This window comes from Biomphalaria glabrata, chromosome 2 (genome assembly GCF_947242115.1).
Source record: "Biomphalaria glabrata chromosome 2, xgBioGlab47.1, whole genome shotgun sequence".
Classification (NCBI taxonomy): domain Eukaryota; kingdom Metazoa; phylum Mollusca; class Gastropoda; family Planorbidae; genus Biomphalaria; species Biomphalaria glabrata.
Window position 1 is genome coordinate 32,756,963 of NC_074712.1, and position 21,320 is coordinate 32,778,282.

The window sequence follows — 21,320 nt, forward strand, 5'->3', positions numbered from 1 at the left end:
TTTTTTATTCTTTTCTTTGCAAGAAATTTTTACTTAAAAGTAAACATGACCAGAGAAAATGTATATTAAAAAAAAAAAAACACTAAAGGGTGCATATATTATAAAGTGTTTACTTTGTAAATAACAGTACAAAAAAACAACCTGGCAAGTATCACAACACTGCACAATATATTATCAATATCAAAACAATTCCTGTAGCACATCATGTCGCCAACATCAGTTTTTAATTCCTGTAAACTTTCTACCAAGCAAAAATATTTCTGCTGAATCCTCTCTGCTAGCTTCAGGTTTTACAACTCTTACATGTTGGAATACTGTCTGCATAGCCTTTTCTAACCTACTTTGATCACCACCCATCCAGAGTTTGCACAGCATTGTCCCCTCTGGCTTCAGTATCACAAGTGAAAATCTGAGTACATAGAAGCAGAGTTCAATTATTGCTTCATGATTGTGTGACCTGAGGCCTGTTGCTCTTGGTGCCATGTCACTGAGTAGAACATCTGCTTTCTGATGACAAAGTAGATCTTTTATTTTGGTCTGGGTTGCTTCGGTTGTGAAATCACTCTGTGGTAAAATGGTTGCACCATCTACTGGAGAAAAGTACTGCAGGTCTACTCCAATAACTGTTCCCTTTGGCTTGTTGATATCTATAGGAGACAAATATTTTAGTGTAAAATGTTTTTGATTTTAAATCGGTCAAAAATTAGTTCACAATTTATGGATATAGTGACTGAGCTCACAGAGGCTAAGTTTGTAATTATCAATACAAACAATTTTCCTTACTTAAAAACTGTGTTATAAGAAATATCACAATAAGAAGTTGACCCTATCTTTAATTTTCCACTGCCCAAGAAAGGAAACTTAAGATTGCCAAAACTTTATAGAATGTCATCCAAGCAAGATAATGCTAAGACTTAATCTCTACAGAGTCAAGACAAAAGCTAAGGAGGTCCTTTCAGAAGAACTGTTGAACAAATAATTAACATCAGACTGCTAAATGAAAAATGCCTTCAATACCAAAAGAAACTGGTACACAACTTCACAGACTTCAAAAAAGCTTTTGATCGGGTTTGGCATGTGGCTAGTGATAAAAACAATATTGATCTTATCAAAGCCCTAGGATGCATTCTCTCTCCAGCTCTTTTTAACATAATTCTGGAGAATATTATGAAGAAAACTCTAGAAAGACTTACTCCTAGCCTGACCATAAATGGGCTCCCTATTTCTAATCTCCGGTTTGCAAATAATATAGACGTCATTGGAGAAAATGCAGACCAAGTTCAAGATCTTTCTTCAAAACTGGATGCTTCATCTAGAGGAGTTGGCATGGAAATCAGAGCAGAAAAAAAGCAAAATACTCGTATGTGGTGGAGATGGTACAAGATGTTGCATGCATTTGAATGGCCAAACATTAGAAGTTGACTCATTATTTAAATATCTAGGGTCAAACATAACAAATGGAGGATCAATAAATGAGATATAAACCCATTTAAACTTGACTTCCATTTCCACAGTGGAGTTGCTAGGAATTTGCCATCATTTGGGGGCTCTGGGGGCTTGACCTCTTTGGGGGCCCCTGCATTTTGCATAATATGTAATGTAAAAAAACAATATTTGGGGCCCCATTCAAGTGGGGGCCCAGGGGGAATTTCAAATTCTCCCCCTACCCTAGCTATGCCTGCATTGCCATGAGCAAATTGTGGAAAATCAAGAATAACATCAGCTTCCAAGTAAAATTAAAGCTATATTCTTTGCTAGTGGTCTCTGTACTCCTATATGGCTTTGAAATTTGGATACTGAAGCTGAAAGAAGAATTCAAGCCTTTGAGTGTAACTACTACATAAAAATGTTGGATATCAGATACCAGGAAATTAAGACAAATGAGTTTGTGAAGAGACAAAAGCTGATCTGGTTTGATCATATTGTAAGACAAGATACACTGTCAAAAGTCATCATTCAAGGTACAGTTGTGAGAGCACAAAGAAAGGGTCGTCCAAAGAAAAGCTGGCTGAACAACGTAAAAGTATGGACTGACCTCTCTCTTCTACTAAGAAGAGCTGCTGACCAGAAAAAATGGAGGGATTTGGTAACATGAACTGTTGCAGCACCCCATGATGACAGTCAAGGGACAGATGAAATTAAACAAATGTTTCCTTTAAAAATTTTTAAGGCCTGCTAAACAATATACATTACATAGAATTTAACCCTTTCCGGTCGAATGTCCCACTGGGTGGGACATTTTTTTTTTCCTGTTCTGGTCAAATGTCCCACCCAGTGGGCCATAATAATGTGGCTCGAATTTAAGTTAAATATCAAACTTTTTGTTCCACTTCCTGATTCCTAAATTTTAAATTACTATTTTATAAAGCAGAAAGTAAATGATAATCATGAAATTATTCTAAAAAATAAATAAAATAGCTTGACCAAGATCGTTTTTCACAGCATCATAGGCGGGGTGGGGAGGGGGGGGGGGTCTGACCAGAGACTAAAAAAATTCCAATATTTCATAGCTAACTTTCCAAACAGAAAGACTAAAGACTGCATTGTTTGCAGTAACAGAAAAACACCAGGCAGTGGGTGTAAGACAGTATTCTAGTGTGAAACTTACTCTCAGTCGGTCAGTTACGTCACCCTGGAGTGCACCCTCGGGAGTGCTTCAAAAAGTACCATCCACAAATAAATTTTCAAAACTAAACATTGAGACATCATGTTTGGAACATTTTTCGTTGTTATAAATAAAATATAAAAAAAACAAAAACAACTGGATGTCTGTTTTATTTTATTTTTCTAATTTCTTGTAAAATACTATGAATCAGCTAGAATTTAATTCAGACCTGGCTGCAAACTCCTCAAAAAATAAAAAAGACTGGTAAGGGTTAAAAACTGTAATGATAGCTAAACAAAATCTTAGGCACCGGTATTCCCAAAGGAAAATATAATCATATATATATGCCTAAGCTCCAGACAATAAAACTGATACCGTAATCTTTAATTCTAGAGCTCTCATTCATCATTTTCTCTTAAAAATTGTTTCCAAAACACATAACAAGCAAATCATAATCATTTTTGTTTAAAAATAAGATACAATTGAAAAAAAAGTTGTTTTTTTGTCCCTTGAAAAATGTCTTGCTCTCACTGCACAACAATAATGTGCAGTACTTGCTAAATGGAAGGAAATTGGGTTAGAATCATTGGAAAATGGACAAGCACATTATACAGTGTGCTAGTTTCATATTAAATATCAAAATAAAGATTTAATGGCCACAAAAACAGAGAGTGTCCCAGTGGCGTAACTAAGGGGGGGGAGAATTTTAAAAGCCCCCCGGGCCCCCAGAATGGGTGTCCGAAATTTTTTTGTAAATACATAAATTAATATATTTGATTGACAAATAGTGTCAACAGGTGTCTTTTTTTTTTCAACATTTATGGATTAAATTTATCACAAAGACTAAACCTAAATCTAGGTCTATCAGTATGTTGACTTTGTTGACATTTTAAAAATATTTTTTCCCAAAGAGATCAAAGTTTTTTTTTAAGTTAGTTTTACATTTTAAACTTTGTTGCCACGAATAAAACTGCATGATATACAGCGAATTCCAGGTATCTTGTTACCTTTACTAATAATAGATCTAAATGGCGAGTATTTTATGGCTACACTAATTAACCTTGAAGCAAAATTTACAGAATCAAGTATAACAGATTCAAAAGTTATTCTTAATAATGCTAGAATAGTCCATTATTCGGGTTTGGCGTCTATAATTTCAGAATTAAACTTCACACTCGAGTTATTACCCCTCTATTCATCTTTCCTCAATCCAATGGAAACTCTATTTTTATTTCTATCTAATCCTTTTGCTTTCGCACAAAACATAAACAACAAACAATGACGTAATATCATATAATATTAGCACATCCTTCCTTTTGAAGTTATTATCACACCCATCCTTTTAAAGTTCTTAAGAGTGATATCTACTAGCAGGGCCGGCCCTAGGATTTGCGGGGCCCTATGCGAAACGGATCGTGTGGGGCCTAGTCTGGGTAGGGATGAGCATAATGTCAAAATTATTTTTTTTTAATTAGAAAATAGGCATACTTTCGTCTTTGCAATAAATTTTTATCAAATGAAAGCTCGCAATGCCACTTTTTATTTATAGGCACCCAAAAATGTCGATTTCGTCTATTCTTCAGGAGATTTGAATAAATTCAAAAAAGTTCAGGACTTTATCGTATATTTTGGCTTTTCATGAGATTTCCTGGAGGCCCTGGAAAATCAGGAGGTCGCGAAAACCTTGTTATTTTATATACGTTATAATGGTTTAATTTAATAATGTACACTTGGAATTAGTGCGGGGTCTATGAAAGCGCGGGGCCCACTGCGACCGCATAGGCTGCAGTGGCCTAAGGCCGGCCCTGTCTACTAGGAACAATTCGTCCACTTCTGGTTGTCTTGACTGGCACAACAAGTTCTCTAGACCTTGGTCTATAACTGTCTGTTTCGTTTGTTCCAACAGTTTGCAGTTTATTGTCTCCATCGGTATCATAGTACCCAGAGATGTCTTCATCGAAACTCTTATTCAAAAAGCGTTGATTTCTTCTGTATGTTTTTCCATCGTTTGTCTTTATGATGTAAGATCTGGGTGCTAAATGTTTTTTTTATGACAACTGCTTTCTGCCATGTTTGACCTAGACGAACTCTCCGGCAGAATAATCTATAGGTAGTCTTGCTTTTGCATTGTATTTCACTTTGCTTTTCATCTGTCGTTCGTTGAGTAATGTCTCTGCATTTTCAGCTACCGATGATTTCAATAGTTTGGGATCAGTTGGAATGATTCCCTGAGTCTTCTACTCGTCAGCAGTTGTGATGGTGAATACGGCAGTCCACTCATCGGAGTATTTCTATACTCGAGCAAAACGAGATATGGATCTTTCCCACTTTTGTATGCTCTGAATCCTTTTGCTTGCGCACAAAACATAAACAACCAACAATGACGTAATACCATATAATATTAGCATAGAATCTTCTTCATGCAGTGGAAAAATAAGAATTTTTTGCCTATCTTGAATTCTGGTCAAAGCTATTGCGCCCTATTAATATAGTTCAGAAGAAACTACAAAAGTCTGGACTGCATATACGGGAAGCTGCTAAAGAAATTAGTACCGTTTCATGCTTTCTGCAAAATGATGAAAAACTGACAAATACCCAAATCCATCCAAAAAGCAAAAGAAGGTAGTGAATATTATGGATTCCCTGTAATCAAAACAACCAGAAGAAAGAAAAGACTTGATGGGAAGTTGAGTTCTAATGTAGGACTGTCAAAAGAACTGCAATTCAAACGTGTTGCGACAGAAGTGCTGGACAGATTTCATATGGAGATGAAGGGCAGATTTCAAAGGCTGGAAAGAAAATGGATACCTTTGGGTTTCTTCTTGAACCAAGATACCTGTTAGATGAAGACCCGCTTATAACTAACTGTGCTACTTTTCCTGTTTGTATGATGAAATAAATGGCAAATCACTTTTTCAATGATGTCATTGATGCACGAGCACTTTTCATCAACCAACCAGTTATACAATCACCAATAGACATATAGAGGAAACAGGCTTCATATGGTAATTACGTGTGCTCAAACCTTACAACCTCCTCCGAATACCGCTAACTCAGGCCACTTCCATTACGTCATGGGAGAGATCATTCTCAAAGCTCAAGTTCATCAAAAGCTATCTCAGGAGCACAATGAACAAAAAGGCTTATCATGGCTTTAATGTCAGTGAAGTCACAAATACTAGAAAGTATCGATGTAGTTGATGTTATAGATGTCTTTGCTGCACAGAATGCACGACGTGAAGCGATATCAATTTAGATTTGTCACTTGTGCATTATTTAACTAATAAACAACGGTATTATTCATTAAAAGAGTCTTGATTAATTTTTTTTAAGTTTACTGATATACTGAACAAATTTGATTTGGGGCTTATATATTTTTGCGTACATTATCCCATGTCATATGTCAAAATGCAAGGGGCCCCCAAATAGGTCAATCCCCCCGGGCCCCCAAATCCCTATTTACGCCCCTGGAGTGTCCGAATTCATGCAATGTCCGGATTAAATAAACTACTCTACTCTAGATTCTAGATTCAATGCCGATTTGATATCATATGATGTTATGGAGATGAAAAAAAAAGCATCCAGGTTAAAGCTCACTTGTACTTGATCTTCGAGTTCGTCTTACCTTCTCCTGTTGCATTAACCTCTTGCACTGCCACTTGGCACCATGAGCCTGGTGCTGATCCGCAGTCAATCACTATATGTCCAGGACATAATATGGAAAATTTTTCATTTATCTGTTTTAACTTAAAAGCACTTCTACATCGATAATTTTCAGCTCCAGCTTGCTTGACAAAGATGTCCCGTCTTTGCCTTTCTAACCAAATATTGGAGCTAACCTTATCTTTTAAAAGATATACAGAAGTAGTTAAAGACCTCCTGTTACTAGTGTTGTGACTACTAGAAGAACAACTTAAATTTAAATAAGATCTAAATTTAGATTTATATTTCAAAACAATACTAGATCTACATAGATCTTCCTTTATTATAAAGGTTAATGAAAATGCCATAGTCATCTAGGTTGTGTAGCAGAAATAACTAAATAATCTAATAATGTTAATATAAGATAGATCTACAGATCTTCTCTTGATCAGTACGTCATTTTTTTTTTTTTTTTTGAGAAAACGAAAGCGGAAATAGCATAACCTTTACACTTTACAAATCTTCAATCAAAAGAGCTGTAATCCTCACGCTCGACCCAGATCTAGGATATAGATCTAGAATCCAAACTAAGTTATAGAACTTTGGTCCAAGATACAAATCTATGAATCTATGGTAATTTCATATAATAATAACTTTAAAGTGCGAAAATTAGTTAGATCTAGTCTTTTTTCTTTGAGTTATATCACTGATTATACAACTAGTCTAACTAGATCTATATTAAATGGTGGTAATAGTTTAGATGCCCAGATACCTTTACTGACCACCATGTTGTTTTTAATGTTTCTTCTTTTTTCAATAACTTTTTAAAAAGAGATTTCTGTTCTTATGCTGTCAACTTATACATTTTTAAGTGTATTTACTGAAATGAAGGTCTAAAAAAATGTTAATAATAAATTGATGAAGTTGTTTCTTCTTTTTTTCAATAACTTTTTTTAAAGAGAGTTTTTTGTTCGTATGCTAACTATCATTTTAAATCAATTTTAATATTAGATCTAATAGCTGCTAGAAAGAAAGACAAAACAGCAACAGAAAAATGTTGGCAAGTAGTTCAAGGGAGATAGCCTAGTATTAAGCCTTAAAACCAAAATGGTGTATTTCCAATGACAATATATGGTAATAAGAAATAAAACTTAAAAATTTATATTTTTTTAAAAACTATTTATCTCTGAGGAAATCAAATTACATTTTTGTAATCTGCATTTTTTTCTGCATATTCTTAAAATATAAGAAAAACCTGATTTAGCGTTTCTAGAATTAACTATATCACATCAGTATATGGTACATATACAACGTTGAACGTAACTTTAGTTATTAGTACTTAAGTTTTAGAGTCTAGTCCTAGTAGTCCTAGGCTAGATTCGCTAGTAGATCTATAATAAATAGTATAATAAATAAATCTATTTTCTACTCTAGGTCTCTGTACGTAGTAATGAATGAATAAAATGCATAGACGAATTTATTTTCTAATACAAACTCTTAAATTTCACTTATTATCCGCTTCCCTACCCAAACTTCGCCCCACAAAATCCGTTTTGCATAGGGCTCCACAATGGTTAAGTCCGGCCCTGCTATTTAGTGAAGGGTGAATATACATAGCAGATTAGTTGTTCTCTTTCCATGACTTCTTGGTCACAACGGTTAAGTCCGGCACTGCTATTTAGTGTTTGTAAAATGTTTTACATGTTTCGGATGTTCCTTCAGAGTTGACGATAGCTTACTTCCTAGTCCAAACCTCCAGCAGGACGAAGGGGGGTGGGAGCGGGCAGGGTTTCATAAATCCAAACGACAGTCCAGTGCCAAACTGCACAACCAGGTAGCCATCCATAGTGACGGGTGAATACTACTTGTTCTCCCCCCTCCCCCTCTTGTTTTTTCGTGGGATAACTCTATCCACAGAAATAAAAGCGTGATCTTTCCTTTCTTAATAGACAGACATCTAGATCTCTATAATTTAACTATAATATTTAACATTTAAATGTTATCTATATAGATGTAGCCATTCTAGCAGTGTAATCTATGTCTAATAATACTTATCTTATAATAGTAATATTATAATAATATTTACTTTTTATTGTATTAAAATAAGATAGATCTATAATCTATATAAATATATATCTAATATCTAGAATAAACTAGAATCTAAATTATTCTAGATCTTGAAGTACAATTGAGGTCACGTCAGTACATATGTGCAGATAAACAGCTGCCAGATAATTGACCTGAAAAACTACGGGCCTTTGATCGGAAGTTTTACAGTATAACTAATTCAAGCAATTTAATAATAGTCTAGGGCTAGGCCCTATATGGCTATAGTCACATATCTTAACTTATATCTAAATGTAAAATATTGACTACCTATATATTGTCTATAGACTATAGTCTAGTTTATCAGTGGTGTCACTAGGGTGGGTGTCACCTGGTGAAGTTAGCTCTGAATTGAATTGTTTTGTGAGGCAAGGAAAATGACACTGATGCGTCTAATGAGTTGGTGCAAGTGACAAACCAAGATACTTGGAAAGGTATTGTGTTTGTGGTGATTTTGTTTAGGGGCAGTCCGCCAAGAGAAAAGTGTCAGATCAAACTTGATTAGTTCTTTTAAAGCTGATAGGAATTCAGTAAGAATTTCTTTTTATTCATCTTTGCATGTTAAATAACTATTCATTGTGTTGTAGACCGTTTCATGTCTGCACATATAATGAATAAAGTTCGTATGCAATCAGTTGTAATAAGCTGTATTTACGTTATACTTGTGTGTATCACACAATAAAGATTTAATAAACATTTAATATTTTACATTGATTATGGCATCTCCAGTTATGTAGACCTAGCATAGGAGTAAGTTATAGAGGTTAGGGGTCAATTGACCACTTAACATGTTGGTTATAGAGTTGTAGAGCGTCGCATGAGGTTTGTGGGACATGTCCTTCAACCGAATGAATCATGCTTACCTAGAGTTGCAATGACATGGAAGCCAATAGGATGAAAACACAGTGTAATCTAGGTCTAATAATACATCTTTATATTAAATTAGCTCCACATTTTCATGGAGTAGCAGACACAAGCTGGGAAGAAGGATTAAAACGATTGCTTTGCAATATGACCTGATTAACTGGATTCAACTGTACTAACATATGGATTTTTAATTACCATGAAAATAAAGCTTTTTTTTTGTCCTTTAAAACAAATAGGTTTCCCCTTCCTTTTGTCAACCTGAACGTTTTTGAAATTTTTATGGAATTTTAATTAAAATCTAGATCTATATATTGAATGTGCAAAAGCATTTTTGTGTAGATAGATACTGTCACAGATAAAAAAAAAAGTCTGCTTTTGTAAGAGTTTTGTAAAAGTTCTTTTCTTTTTACTTTTGTGTTAATACCTCTTGCAGACTGCACCCCCTTGGTGACGCTTCTTGTCTATATCTATATAGAACATATAATTTCATATTATTGACTCTTAAACTAGAGTCTAGACCAGTGTTTCTCAAACTGTGTGCCGCCGAAGATTTGCAGGTGTGCCGCAGGAGTTTTCAGAACGGCACACGTGCAGCATTACACGACAGGCCTGCCTACTATTAAATGTTCACGTTGCAATGACATCCACACTTGCAAATACCAGTAATAGTAGTGGATCGCTCCATAGTGATGGAAAGGGCTGTTAGCTCTTCAGGTTATGGAATTTTCCACTATACATATATTATTATAATGACTTAAATGTTGGCCGCCTTTGCAGACGTACAGCAGTTCATGAATTGGTAATGATAATTATAAGTGATGTGTTTCATGTAAATTGTTTAGGTGTTTACTAATAGTAACAAATTATCAATAAGCATTATTCATTGTTATCCATGGAGAAATACATTAGCAAGAATGCAACTGCGAAAGTGTTAAAATGAAAAGTAAGGAACCAAACGAAGGTACAAAGAAGATTACATCGGATATGGTTTCATATCGTTTGAACCTGAAGATGCTCCATTGCCTTTCTGCCTAATCTGCAATTCAGCTCTGTCGAATGAGGCACTTGTTTCAAGCAAATCGAAGAGACGGAAACAAAACATCCGGCTGTAAAGGCGCAACCGAAGGAATACTGCAAAAATATCAGGGCTCAACAAAATAAACAAGCTAAGAAACTTAACAACTACCTTAAGCTGCCAGAAAAGGGATTGATTGCAAGTTATAAGGTTGCTCAGTTATTAGCAAAATGCAAGAAAGCACACACAGAGATTGAATCAGTCATTGCACCAGCTTTAGCAATAGTTGTTGAAACTATCCTAGGACCCGATGCCGCAGAAAAAGTTAAAAAAGTTCCTTTGTCAAATGATACTATCTTGCGCAGAATTGAAGACTTATCGTCAGATTTACACAATTAAATCTGCGAACACTTCAACATGACTGACGATGAAGTGTCTCTGCTGTGGTCTCTTCAAGTTGATGAATCCACTGACGTTAGCGGCAAAGCTCAGCTGCTAGCTGCTAGCTTTTATTCGGTTCATAAAGGATGAAAAATGTGTCAACGAATTCTTATTTAACAAAGACTTACCAAATACGACCAAAGGCGAAGATATTTTCAAAGTGGTGAACGAAAACATTTTGCTATTCAAACTACAGTGGAAAAACTATGTCAGCGTTTGCACTGGTGGGTGTCCTTCCATGCAGGGAAATAGAAAGGGATTTGTCACTCTTGTGCGTCAAGAAAATCCAAATGTATTAGTTGTTCACTGCATGATCCACAGAGAAGCTCTTGCCTTCAAATCTTTGCCGAAAGATTTGATGTCTGTTCAAATCTTGACCGCTTGCATCCCAACTTTCTCTCAGCTTTGTGAGGCAATGGATTCAGACTACAAAAGTCTTCTGTATCACACCAATGTTTCAGGGGAAAAGTGTTAAAGCGTGTCATCCAACTCAATGCTGAGCTGATTTAATTCTTGGAAGCTGAAAAAAAAAAACACTGGATTTTCTATTCATGACGAGATTTGGTGGGTTAAAGTGACATTTCTAATTTATTTGACAAATTAAATTCATTGAATTTAAGTCTTAAAAGACCATCGGAAAACATCATCACTGCATCCTCAAAACTGAAGTCATTTGGTGAAAAATTGATTGTTTTGTGGCAAAGTAAGATCTCGAAAGGAGTCTTCGACTGCTTTCTTAATTACAATGAATGTGCTTCAAATAAAGAAATCACCCCCGAAATTCTGGACACTTTGACACACCTGCAGTCAGCATTGCAGCATTACTTTCTAACAGTTGGAAGTAATGAATATGGATGGGCCAGCTATCCATTTGGAAACAATGAAGCTACAAATCTTACAACTGAAGAAGCAAAGCAGCTCATTGATTTAAAAAACGATGCAGTTCTTAAGTCAAGTTTTGCAGAGAAAAGCCTGGATTTGTTTTGGATTTCAATCAGCAAGTTATATCCTGCAATCAGTTTAATAGCAGTCAAAATAATTATTTTATTTGCATCTTCATGGTTTTGTGAGTTTGGATTTTCTGCACTGACTTAAATCAAATCTAAGAAAAGAGAAAGACTTCTTACAATAGATGATAAAATGCGAGTTTGTTTGTCAACTTTGGAGCCTCGATTAGATCGCATTTGCTCTCAAAAACAGGCACACCCTTCACATTAAATGTAATACTTAAAAACAGGTAAAATCTTTTTTTCTTTTTATTATAACACAACTGTTGATCTTCGTGGTGTGGCGCGAAATTTTTGTATTTTTTTTTACTGTGCCGGCAGATAAAAAAGTTTGAGAAACACTGGTCTAGACTTATATTAGATATCTAATCTATTTCTAGATTTTATTTAATTTATTGACAAGATTATTTTTAGAAATTAAACATGACTCTAGTATCTATAAGATACACATAGGAACTAAAAATGTAAATTTCCATCACAGAGAATGCAAGGAGGCATCTCTAAGAATCTTTCTTATTTTTAAAAAAAGAATAGCAATCATTGGTAATGTTCTTTAATAAATCTTTTTTTTTTTTTAAATATTTTTTTTAGGTTTTGGGATGGCATTAAAGTTGTTACTTGATTAAAAGATAACTTTTATTACATTTTCTGTGGACATATCACAGCTGATGATGTTGCTTTTCTGGGTGGGATATTGGAAAGATATTCATTATTTAAAAAATCAAGTAACAATAATTGATTTGGCAAATCCTTAGTTTTGTGTATGTTTTACAATGTATCATACAAACGGGCGGGACACACACACACACACAGATATATTTATATAAATATATAATACATTTCATTATGATTTCATCCTTAAAAAACCTCCTAAATCTCCTAAAATTTTTCATGGAAAAGTGCTACTAACACTAGTTTTAAAATTCAAATTTCTGTTCTATTTATTTTCATATGATATCCTCATTAATCCTTGGCTACAAAATCAGATGACCTTCAGGCATCTGCTGTAAAGATTGCAAGGTTTGAAAGGGATAGTTTACATTTTTTTTTACTTAACTTTGTCGGTTCATTTTATTTCTAAGAAAATAGTAAAAATAAAAAAATGTCACTTTTGTTTTTACAAGCACTGAAGCATGTGCTGATTACAAAATGGTATGCAGGTTACTTGATGACATAATAGCGTAATGCTAATTAAATTGATCTCTTGTTTGTAAATTACTATGATTGGCAAATTATACTAAGTGTTTAGCTTGAAAATTGTGGATTGTGTGCCAGGTTACCAAAAAATCGCAGGGTTAGCTATCACAAGGGGGCTTGAGTTCCAATGCTGACTTTAGCTGAGTTGTGTTTGCTGAGCCTCTAAAGACAGCACAGAAACCTTCTTCCAGATACTCTGTCTCTGTACATATCCACAAATGAGATTGGACCATAGTGTACTGAGCTTGCTATAGTTTGAACAATGGGGTATAGAAAAGCAATTTAAAAAAAAATTCCTGCCTTTAAACAATTCCTTAAAATGTAATTTTGTTTATTTTCTTTATACATTAGTTACAACAGGCCAACTAGTGTTCACCAGCATTCACGATCATCTCTCTCTCTTCTTTTGGGAGACAATGAGAGCCATCACTTTCATTCGAACAAGACTTTCAAAATATTCTTTATACTTATCATCCAGGTTTTTTTCAGCATGTGAGTACTTGTACCTAACTTGATTTGATTTATAATGTTATATATATATATGGATTTAGTCTCCTTATTATGTTTTTACTATTTTTTTCTCCTGCTTCCCATTCTCGGATCAAGTTGAAATTTTTGCATAATTATTCATAGTCTACATGTAACTGATGTTTTACAAAAAACATAAAGAAATGTAGACTCTACAGCGTAGATTATTTAAAACTGAGATTCGTTCCTTCCTTGTCAAACTAGCGGTTACCTAACTGTCCCTTAATGATGATATGAAACCAATTACGCTGGAGGATCATTTGAGACAATGCCACCCTGACAAAATAGATACAGATTTGAAAAACTTTCGAACACTCAAAGATGAAGTTCATAATAGACCCAAAAAATCTCTCTTCGACATCATATAGAGAAGATGGTGGTTTGTGATCGTCTTACAAAATTTCTTTACTTACAGCAAAATACAGAAAACACTATATATTTTTAAAAGAATACAAGCAACAATACATTAGTGGCATGATTTACACAATTAAAAGCTTCTTATGTGATTCTTTGCAAACGACATATAGCTAGTATACAGTTTGGGATCAGCAGCGTCATAGGTTCTGTTCTGACAGGGTGTAGCGCTGTGTGCTGCAAACTGCCTAAGGGTCGTCGGCTCCTTATTTTTCTTCAGGGTGTAATCACAAAACCTTTCCCATGTTTGAGTATAGTTGCAAGGCAGCAAAGTTTTGACTTCAGTTTTCCATCTGCTAGGTGGGTAGCAAGCCAAGGGCTATTGAGCCATTTCTGATCGAAGCTTGCTGGTTTAGGCGCCAGTTACTCGCCTTCGCCCCTTCTGCTAGGTGGGTAGCAAGCCAAAGGCTATTGAACCATTTCTGATCCAAGCTTACTGGTTTAGGCGCCAGTTACTCGTCTTCGCCCCTTCTGTTAGGCGGGTAGCAAGCCAAGGGCTATTGAGCCATTTCTGATCGAAGCTTGCTGGTTTAGGCGCCAGTTACTCGCCTTCGCCCCTTCTGTTAGGTGGGTAGCAAGCCAAGGGCTATTGAGCCATTTCTGATCGAAGCTTGCTGGTTTAAGCGCCAGTTACTCGCCTTCGCCCCTTCTGTTAGGTGGGTAGCAAGCCAAGGGCTATTGAGCCATTTCTGATCGAAGCTTGCTGGTTTAGGCGCCAGTTACTCGCCTTCGCCCCTTCTGTTGGTGAAAAAAGTTCTGCTGACCCAATATTTGAGCCACACGTGAAAGATCAGAAATACATGTGAAACTGCTCTTTGCGAAAACTTTTACAATGATATTTAAGACAAATTAATTAATTAATATTTAATGTTTGAATGACTACTTCATAGAACAACAAATTCCTATATGGGGGGGGGGGGGGTCTACCGAAAACCAGAAAACATGGCAAGGGGTCTACGAGTCAAAAAAGTTTGGGAACCACTGACATAGATGATAGTCACACCCTTTCGTATGTTCGTGATGTGTAACTCACATTATAGTGATAGCCAGTGCTTCCCCCTTGTTCATTAGACTTAAGTAATTTGACTTGCTACTTTTATGTAGTATGAATAGTACCGGTATGCTCTATTGCAAGAAAAGACTTCAATACTGGCCTGACCCATCTTTATACTTGCGCCCTTCTTATTACAAGAGCTATGAAGCTCAGAACGAAGGAAAACGCTTGGTGCCGAGTTTCATCCCCAGACCCTGCTGGAAAGGATCAAGACGATCCCCTTGCTGAATTGGGGGAACCTACTGCATTTTTAATTCTATCTCCATGAAGAACTTTTTCTAGTATTTAAAACACTTTAAAATTCTTAACGAAACAATAATCCCCCCACCCCCCACCCCCCACACCAAAAAAAAAAAAACGGTGAAATTTTTATCAAAATTTTAATTCTAAACATAGCGTTAATATAAATGTACAAAACAAATGTGTCATAATTATGTCTTTAAGTTTATTATCATTTTCATTACATTCTTAAACCCCTCCAGGACTGCCCACTGTGGTAGCCTACAGCTGCTACAGGAGAGGGGGTCGATTATTTTTTTTTCTCATTAAGGGGACGCCACCGGTAAAAGTTTGGTAAACACTGACTGGCTATAATGACATTTATAATAATAAATGTCTCCTAGACTTCAGCCCCCCCCCTCTCCTTTTCAACGTAGCTGATATATCCAAAGGCAACTTTAGTCTAGGATGGAAGTCCGCTCGCATACCAAGCTGAGTGTCACGAGTCAAGTCTGTGACCTATTTCGACCAGTTTCTAGAAGCTCGAGTTCAAACCAGTGCAAGTGTCCAGCGTAAACAAGTTAATTTTAGGTATCCAATCAAAGAAAGAGGTTAAGGGAAAAAATAGCACACGTCAGCTTCTAGAAGGTCAAAGTTACTAAAATAATTATCTGAGAAGGTTCCATGATTCTGGAATGTACGATCAAAGAAAGTATAAATAAGGGGAAAGTCAGTTAGTCGGGGTCCTCGCTCAGTTCTTGATTAGTAATAAATTTCGTGATATTAGCGGGTCCATTAAGTAAAGTTTTAGTAGTTGAAGTTGAAGTTATACTAAGTGAAGTTTTATGTATCTTTAAGTTTTATTTATGAAGTGTCAAGTTGTTATTGAATTAAGAAGTTAATTTGATGTGAAAGTTGAAGAAGTTATTAAAGAAGTTTGAAGAAAATACAGAGAGATGTTTCTTTCTTCATTTCATTGGATTGTCAAGTTTAATCATATAATCCCCGGCAAGTGTGATCGTCATTTCATATGAATTCATCAACTTATTAATACAATCCTTCGGCCAGTTCATCACATATATGGCACCTCCGATAAATAAGGCAAGGCATCGATGAATATATGCATCAGACAATAAAGGCGACATCGAAGAATAAAGTCAGCACATTCTAGCAAGTTCTACGAATTTCAAAGAAAAAGCCTCTAACGAATAATTCAAAGCCTCTCGTAACGACAAAGCCTCTTTCAGAAAACTTCAACAAGACATACATTCATTGCTACGAAAAGTATTTTATGATTGAAACTTCCAGTCAACAGGTCACATAATAGTTGGCAGAGAGAACGTCCTGCGGGAAAAATCTTCTATTTTAAGGTCAGTACCTTACATTTTACATTTACTAAGCTGTGAAAGCTACATTTACTAAGCTGTGAAAGCTACATTTACTAAGCTGTGAAAGCTATATCTACTAAGCTGTGAAGGCAACGTTACTAAAGCTAGTTGTCCACTAGTTTGTTTACAAATACTGACCACTTGCATTCCTTAGCGGAGACACCGATCGATATTTAAATAGGTCAGCCCTCTTTCACTTTTTACCTGTCCTACGTAGTCGCTGGTTCGCTGGCTAGATTCTGCTTGATGAGAGTGTTGGCAGAACATTTAAACACCTACATTTCTGATATCGTTAATTTAATACTATGGCGTCTCAAGCAGACTCATTTAAATTATATTTAAAATTAGCCAAGGACATTGGTATTCCACAAGAACATCAGTGGGAATGGTGTCAAAAGCAAATTAAAGAAGACAAAGAGGCAGAAGAAAGAAGACGTAAAGAAGAAAGAGAGGCAGAAGAAAGAAAACTTGAAAGAGAAGAAAAAAGAAGACAAGAAGAAAGAGAGGCAGAAGAAAGAAAACGTAAAGAAGAAAGAGAGGCTGAAGAAAGAAAATTTGAAAGAGAAGAAAAAAGACGACAAGAAGAAAAAGAGGAAGAAAAACAAAGAATTTTAAGAGAAGAAAAATTAAGGCAAGAGGAAAGAGAGGCAGAAGAAAGGAAACGTAAAGAAGACAGAGAGGCAGAAGAAAAAAGATTAGAAGTGGAAAAACTCAGACTTCAACTTCAGGAACAGGAGTTAAAATTTAAAAAAGAAAAAACAGAGGTTCAACCGACTTTACCTACTAGCAATGCTTTTGACAAGTATAAACCTTTATCTAAAATATTACCTTTTCAAGAAAATAAAGATAATATAGATTCGTATTTGATGAGGTTTGAGGAGTTAGCGAAAGCATCAGGCTTACCAGAAGACCAATATGCACACCATCTCTTGATTTTATTACAGGGTAAAGCATTAGACGTATGTGCACAAATACCATCTCATGAACAGCGTACTTATGCAGAAATAAAAGAAGCTTTACTAAGACAGTTTGGAGCTACGCAAAATGCTTATCGCAAGAAATTTTTTTTCGAAAGACCAAGGCAGGAAGATGATCCACAGTTGTTTGTCTCTGATATGGTAATGTGGTTTGATAGGTGGATATCTTTAGCCAATATTGATAGAACGTATGAAGCATTAAGAGACCACATATTGATTGATACCATTACTCACGCATATGCAGAAGATATCCAATCTTTCATAATCGAGAGAAATCCTAAAGATCTACAGACTCTAACAACAATAATACGTCAATATAAAACTGCCTATCCAAGTAAGCAAATTAGATCAGCAACCGATCAAAACTTTATTTGCTTTTCAAGAGATAACAGACCATTGCCATCTTTTCAGACCGACAAAACTTTAATATGTTATAAATGCAATACTAGAGGTCATTTCGCCTCACAATGTAGAGTGAAGGTCATAGAGTGCAGTTTTTGTCACATGAAAGGACATTTAGCAAAGGATTGCAGAAAGAAACATACTAGTATCAGTGACAGATCTAGTGACCAAGCATATTCGCAAAACAGATCATTAAATGTAAAGAATTCAACATATGGAAATAAGAAACAGGGTTTTACCAAAAACTCGAAGGCACATCACTCAACAATGACTGTTATCACTAAATCACAAGGACTTCAGTTTTATCCTGGATTAGTCGGTTCTCAAAGAGTACAGGTGTTACGAGACACAGGTAGCACTTCAGTTGTTATACGTGCAAATTTTGTGAGATCAAATCAATATACAGGCAATGAAATCGAAGCCACTGCTTTCAACGGCACTGTAAGTAAATTACCAGAAGCTTTGATACATATTACGACTCCATTTTTCAGTGGACATGTAAAAGCTTTAGTAGCTCAAAATCTACCTGTTGATCTCATAGTTGGTAATATACAGGGAGTGCGTGACTGTACTACACAAGATCTTATTGAATGGAACAATACAATAGAAATGAGTCAAGAATGCAATGTAGTAGTTACAAGGTCAATGCAAAAAGAAAAGGAAAGACTTGAAACTGAACATATTGAACACAAGAATTCTGATAACGTTGTTCAAGAAAATAAAAATGATAAGAAGGCAAACCATTCGCATCTACAGACAAATGAACTTGAACAATTTCATAGCGAGGAATTTAAAGTTGAACAGAAAAATGATGAAACATTATTTAAAATGTTTAAAAAGGCTCAATCGAACATCAATCCACAAGAAAATAATGATCCTTATTTTAAAGAAGGACTACTTATGAAGAACAGTCAATACAAAAATAAAACTGTTGAGCAAATTATAGTTCCAAAAGTATACAGAAAGACCATTATTAATACAAGCCACGATGTACCGTTTGCTGGACATATGGGAGTTACCAAGACCAAGAAAAGAATACTTCAAGATTTTTACTGGCCAGGTATTACTAAAGATGTAAAGAAGCACATTAGTACCTGTCATATTTGTCAAATGAAAAGTCCAAAAGGTAACAAAATACAAGCGCCATTGCAGACAATGGAATTGACTGAGAAACCATTTCAAAAAGTAGCAGTTGATTTAATTGGTCCAATGCCAATTGAATCCAGCAGAAATCACAAATATATTTTAACTTTAGTAGACACATGTACTAGATGGCCAGAAGCTATTCCGTTAGTCAATATTTCTGCAATTGATGTTACCAGAGCTTTATCTGAAATTTTTTCAAGGACAGGGTTACCTGAAGTTATACTTTCTGACCGAGGTAGTCAGTTTACAGCAGATATAACTAAGACATTTATGGAGATGTACAACATCAAGATGAAGTTTACAACACCATACCATCCTCAAAGCAACGGGCTTTGTGAACGGTTTAACAAAACATTGAAACAAATTATATCAAAAATAGCAAATGATAATCCGCAGAATTGGGATCTCCTTTTACCAGCTGCATTATTTGCTTATAGAGAAAGTATCCAAGACACCACAGGATTTTCTCCTTTTGAAATGTTATATGGAGCTAATCCAAGAGGTCCTATAACTACCTTCAAAGAATCACTACTTAAGTCAAACCATGATGCATCAGATAAGAAAACCGCATTTCAGCATGTTCTCAATACAAGAAATACAGTAATAAACGCATGTGAAATAGCTAAGGAAGCAACAGCCAAAGCTAATGCTGCAAGTCATAGAAGAATAAATGAACATAGAAAACTTAGGTACTTTGAACCAGGCGACAAAGTTAAATTATTATTACCTGATAAGAAAAATAAGTTCTTTATTAAATGGCAGGGTCCATTTACTATTTTAAGAAAAGTCACAGATGTAGATTATGAAATAAATATCAATAACAGAAACAAAGTGTTTCATATCAACATGCTACAGAAATACAACGAAGCTACTGATACAGAAGAAGAAGACGATGAACTTGAAAAACATATTTCATGCTTAGCGATTATTCCAGAAGAAAAAGAGGAGGATATGGATGAATTAGTAGTGCCAACTACAACTTCTAGACAGACTGAAACCTGGCATGCTGTCAAACTGGACAATTTATCATCACAGAGAAAAAAAGATATAATGAATCTACTCCAAGAGTATGCTGATATATTTACAGATGTTCCAGGTAAAACAACCATTATAAATCATGAAATCAAATTGACAAGTGACAAACCTACCAAGTCACGTCCATATCCACTACCTATTCATTATAGAGATTTCCTTCAGAAAGAAATCAATGATCTTTTAGAACAAGGCATAATTGAACACTCGAATTCACCTTATGCTGCTCCAATAGTGCTTGTAAAACGTTCACAGTCATCATCGCCAAGAATGTGTGTAGACTTTCGACAGTTAAATAAAATAACATGCCTTGATTCATATCCAATGCCTAATCCAGAGGATTTAATGTCACAGTTTTCTGGAGCTAAGTATTTTACGAAACTCGATTTGACAAGAGGATATTATCAAATACCTATGACACAGGATTCAAAACAATACACTGCTTTTACTACAGCCTTTGGCCTTTTTCAATATAATTACATGCCATTCGGTTTAGTAAATGCTAGCAGTACTTTTAACCGAGCAATTCATAGGATGTTCGGACAACGAAAAGACACAGTGTCCTATATTGACGACATATGTGTGTTTCATAATACATGGGAAGATCATATTAAAGGACTCAAAGAAATCTTCCAACAATTGAAAGACAATGGATTTACTGTAAAACCAAGCAAAGTTGAATTAGCAAAATCAGAAGTTACATTTTTAGGTTATAAAGTTGGAAACAATTCACTGAAAACACAGGACGATATTATTAAACGAATTTTGGACATTAAAATACCTCAAACAAAAAAGCAGGTTAGAAGTATATTAGGACTTTGTAATTTTTACAGATGCTTTATTCCAAATTACGCATCACTGACAACACTTCTTACTAACCTTACGAAGAAAGGACAATCTAACACGATTCCATGGTCACCAGAATTAGAAGAGACCATAAAGAAAATTAAGTATGCTTTTGCACAAGAATCCATTTTGAAATTACCAGACAAGAAGAAGCGGTTTTATCTTGCTACAGATGCTTCCTCATCGGCAATAGGAGCATGTCTAATGCAAGAATATGAAGGCATTCTACATCCTGTATTTTTTATAAACAGAAAACTATCTTCAGCAGAGACCAGATACTCGACCATAGAGCGAGAGTGCCTGGCGATTGTCTGGGCCATTTCAAAATTTAGCAAATACCTGTTGGGAGCACCTTTTACTTTACAGACAGATCATGCACCACTGGCATTTCTCAACTCTAAAAAAATGTCAAATAGTCGTCTGACACGATGGAG

The 21,320-nt window shown here is 35.3% G+C and overlaps 2 protein-coding genes across 3 annotated transcripts in view; one reads left to right on the forward strand and one right to left on the reverse strand.

The window, feature by feature from the left end:
- Nucleotides 1-94: 94 nt before the first annotated feature.
- LOC106055364 (rRNA methyltransferase 2, mitochondrial-like) lies at nt 95-7,040 on the reverse strand. Its single transcript, XM_056020132.1, has 2 exons — nt 7,020-7,040; nt 95-647 (listed from the first exon to the last, which is right to left on the reverse strand). The coding sequence occupies exons 1-2, from the start codon at nt 7,033-7,035 to the stop codon at nt 217-219; spliced, it is 447 nt and encodes a 148-aa protein (XP_055876107.1). The 5' UTR covers nt 7,036-7,040; the 3' UTR covers nt 95-216.
- The window catches only part of LOC106055152 (NADH:FMN oxidoreductase-like), a 44,856-nt gene continuing 30,327 nt past the window's right edge, over nt 6,792-21,320 (forward strand). Inside the window, exons 1-2 of one of the 2 annotated variants that reach the window (XM_056020130.1) lie at nt 6,792-6,880; nt 13,232-13,372. In XM_056020130.1, coding sequence (XP_055876105.1) covers nt 13,297-13,372 — 76 coding nt within the window. In that variant the 5' untranslated portion in view covers nt 6,792-6,880; nt 13,232-13,296. Of the gene's footprint in view, nt 6,881-7,353; nt 7,382-13,231; nt 13,373-21,320 lie in introns of those variants that run through there. The other variant, XM_056020129.1, reaches the window with a different exon arrangement.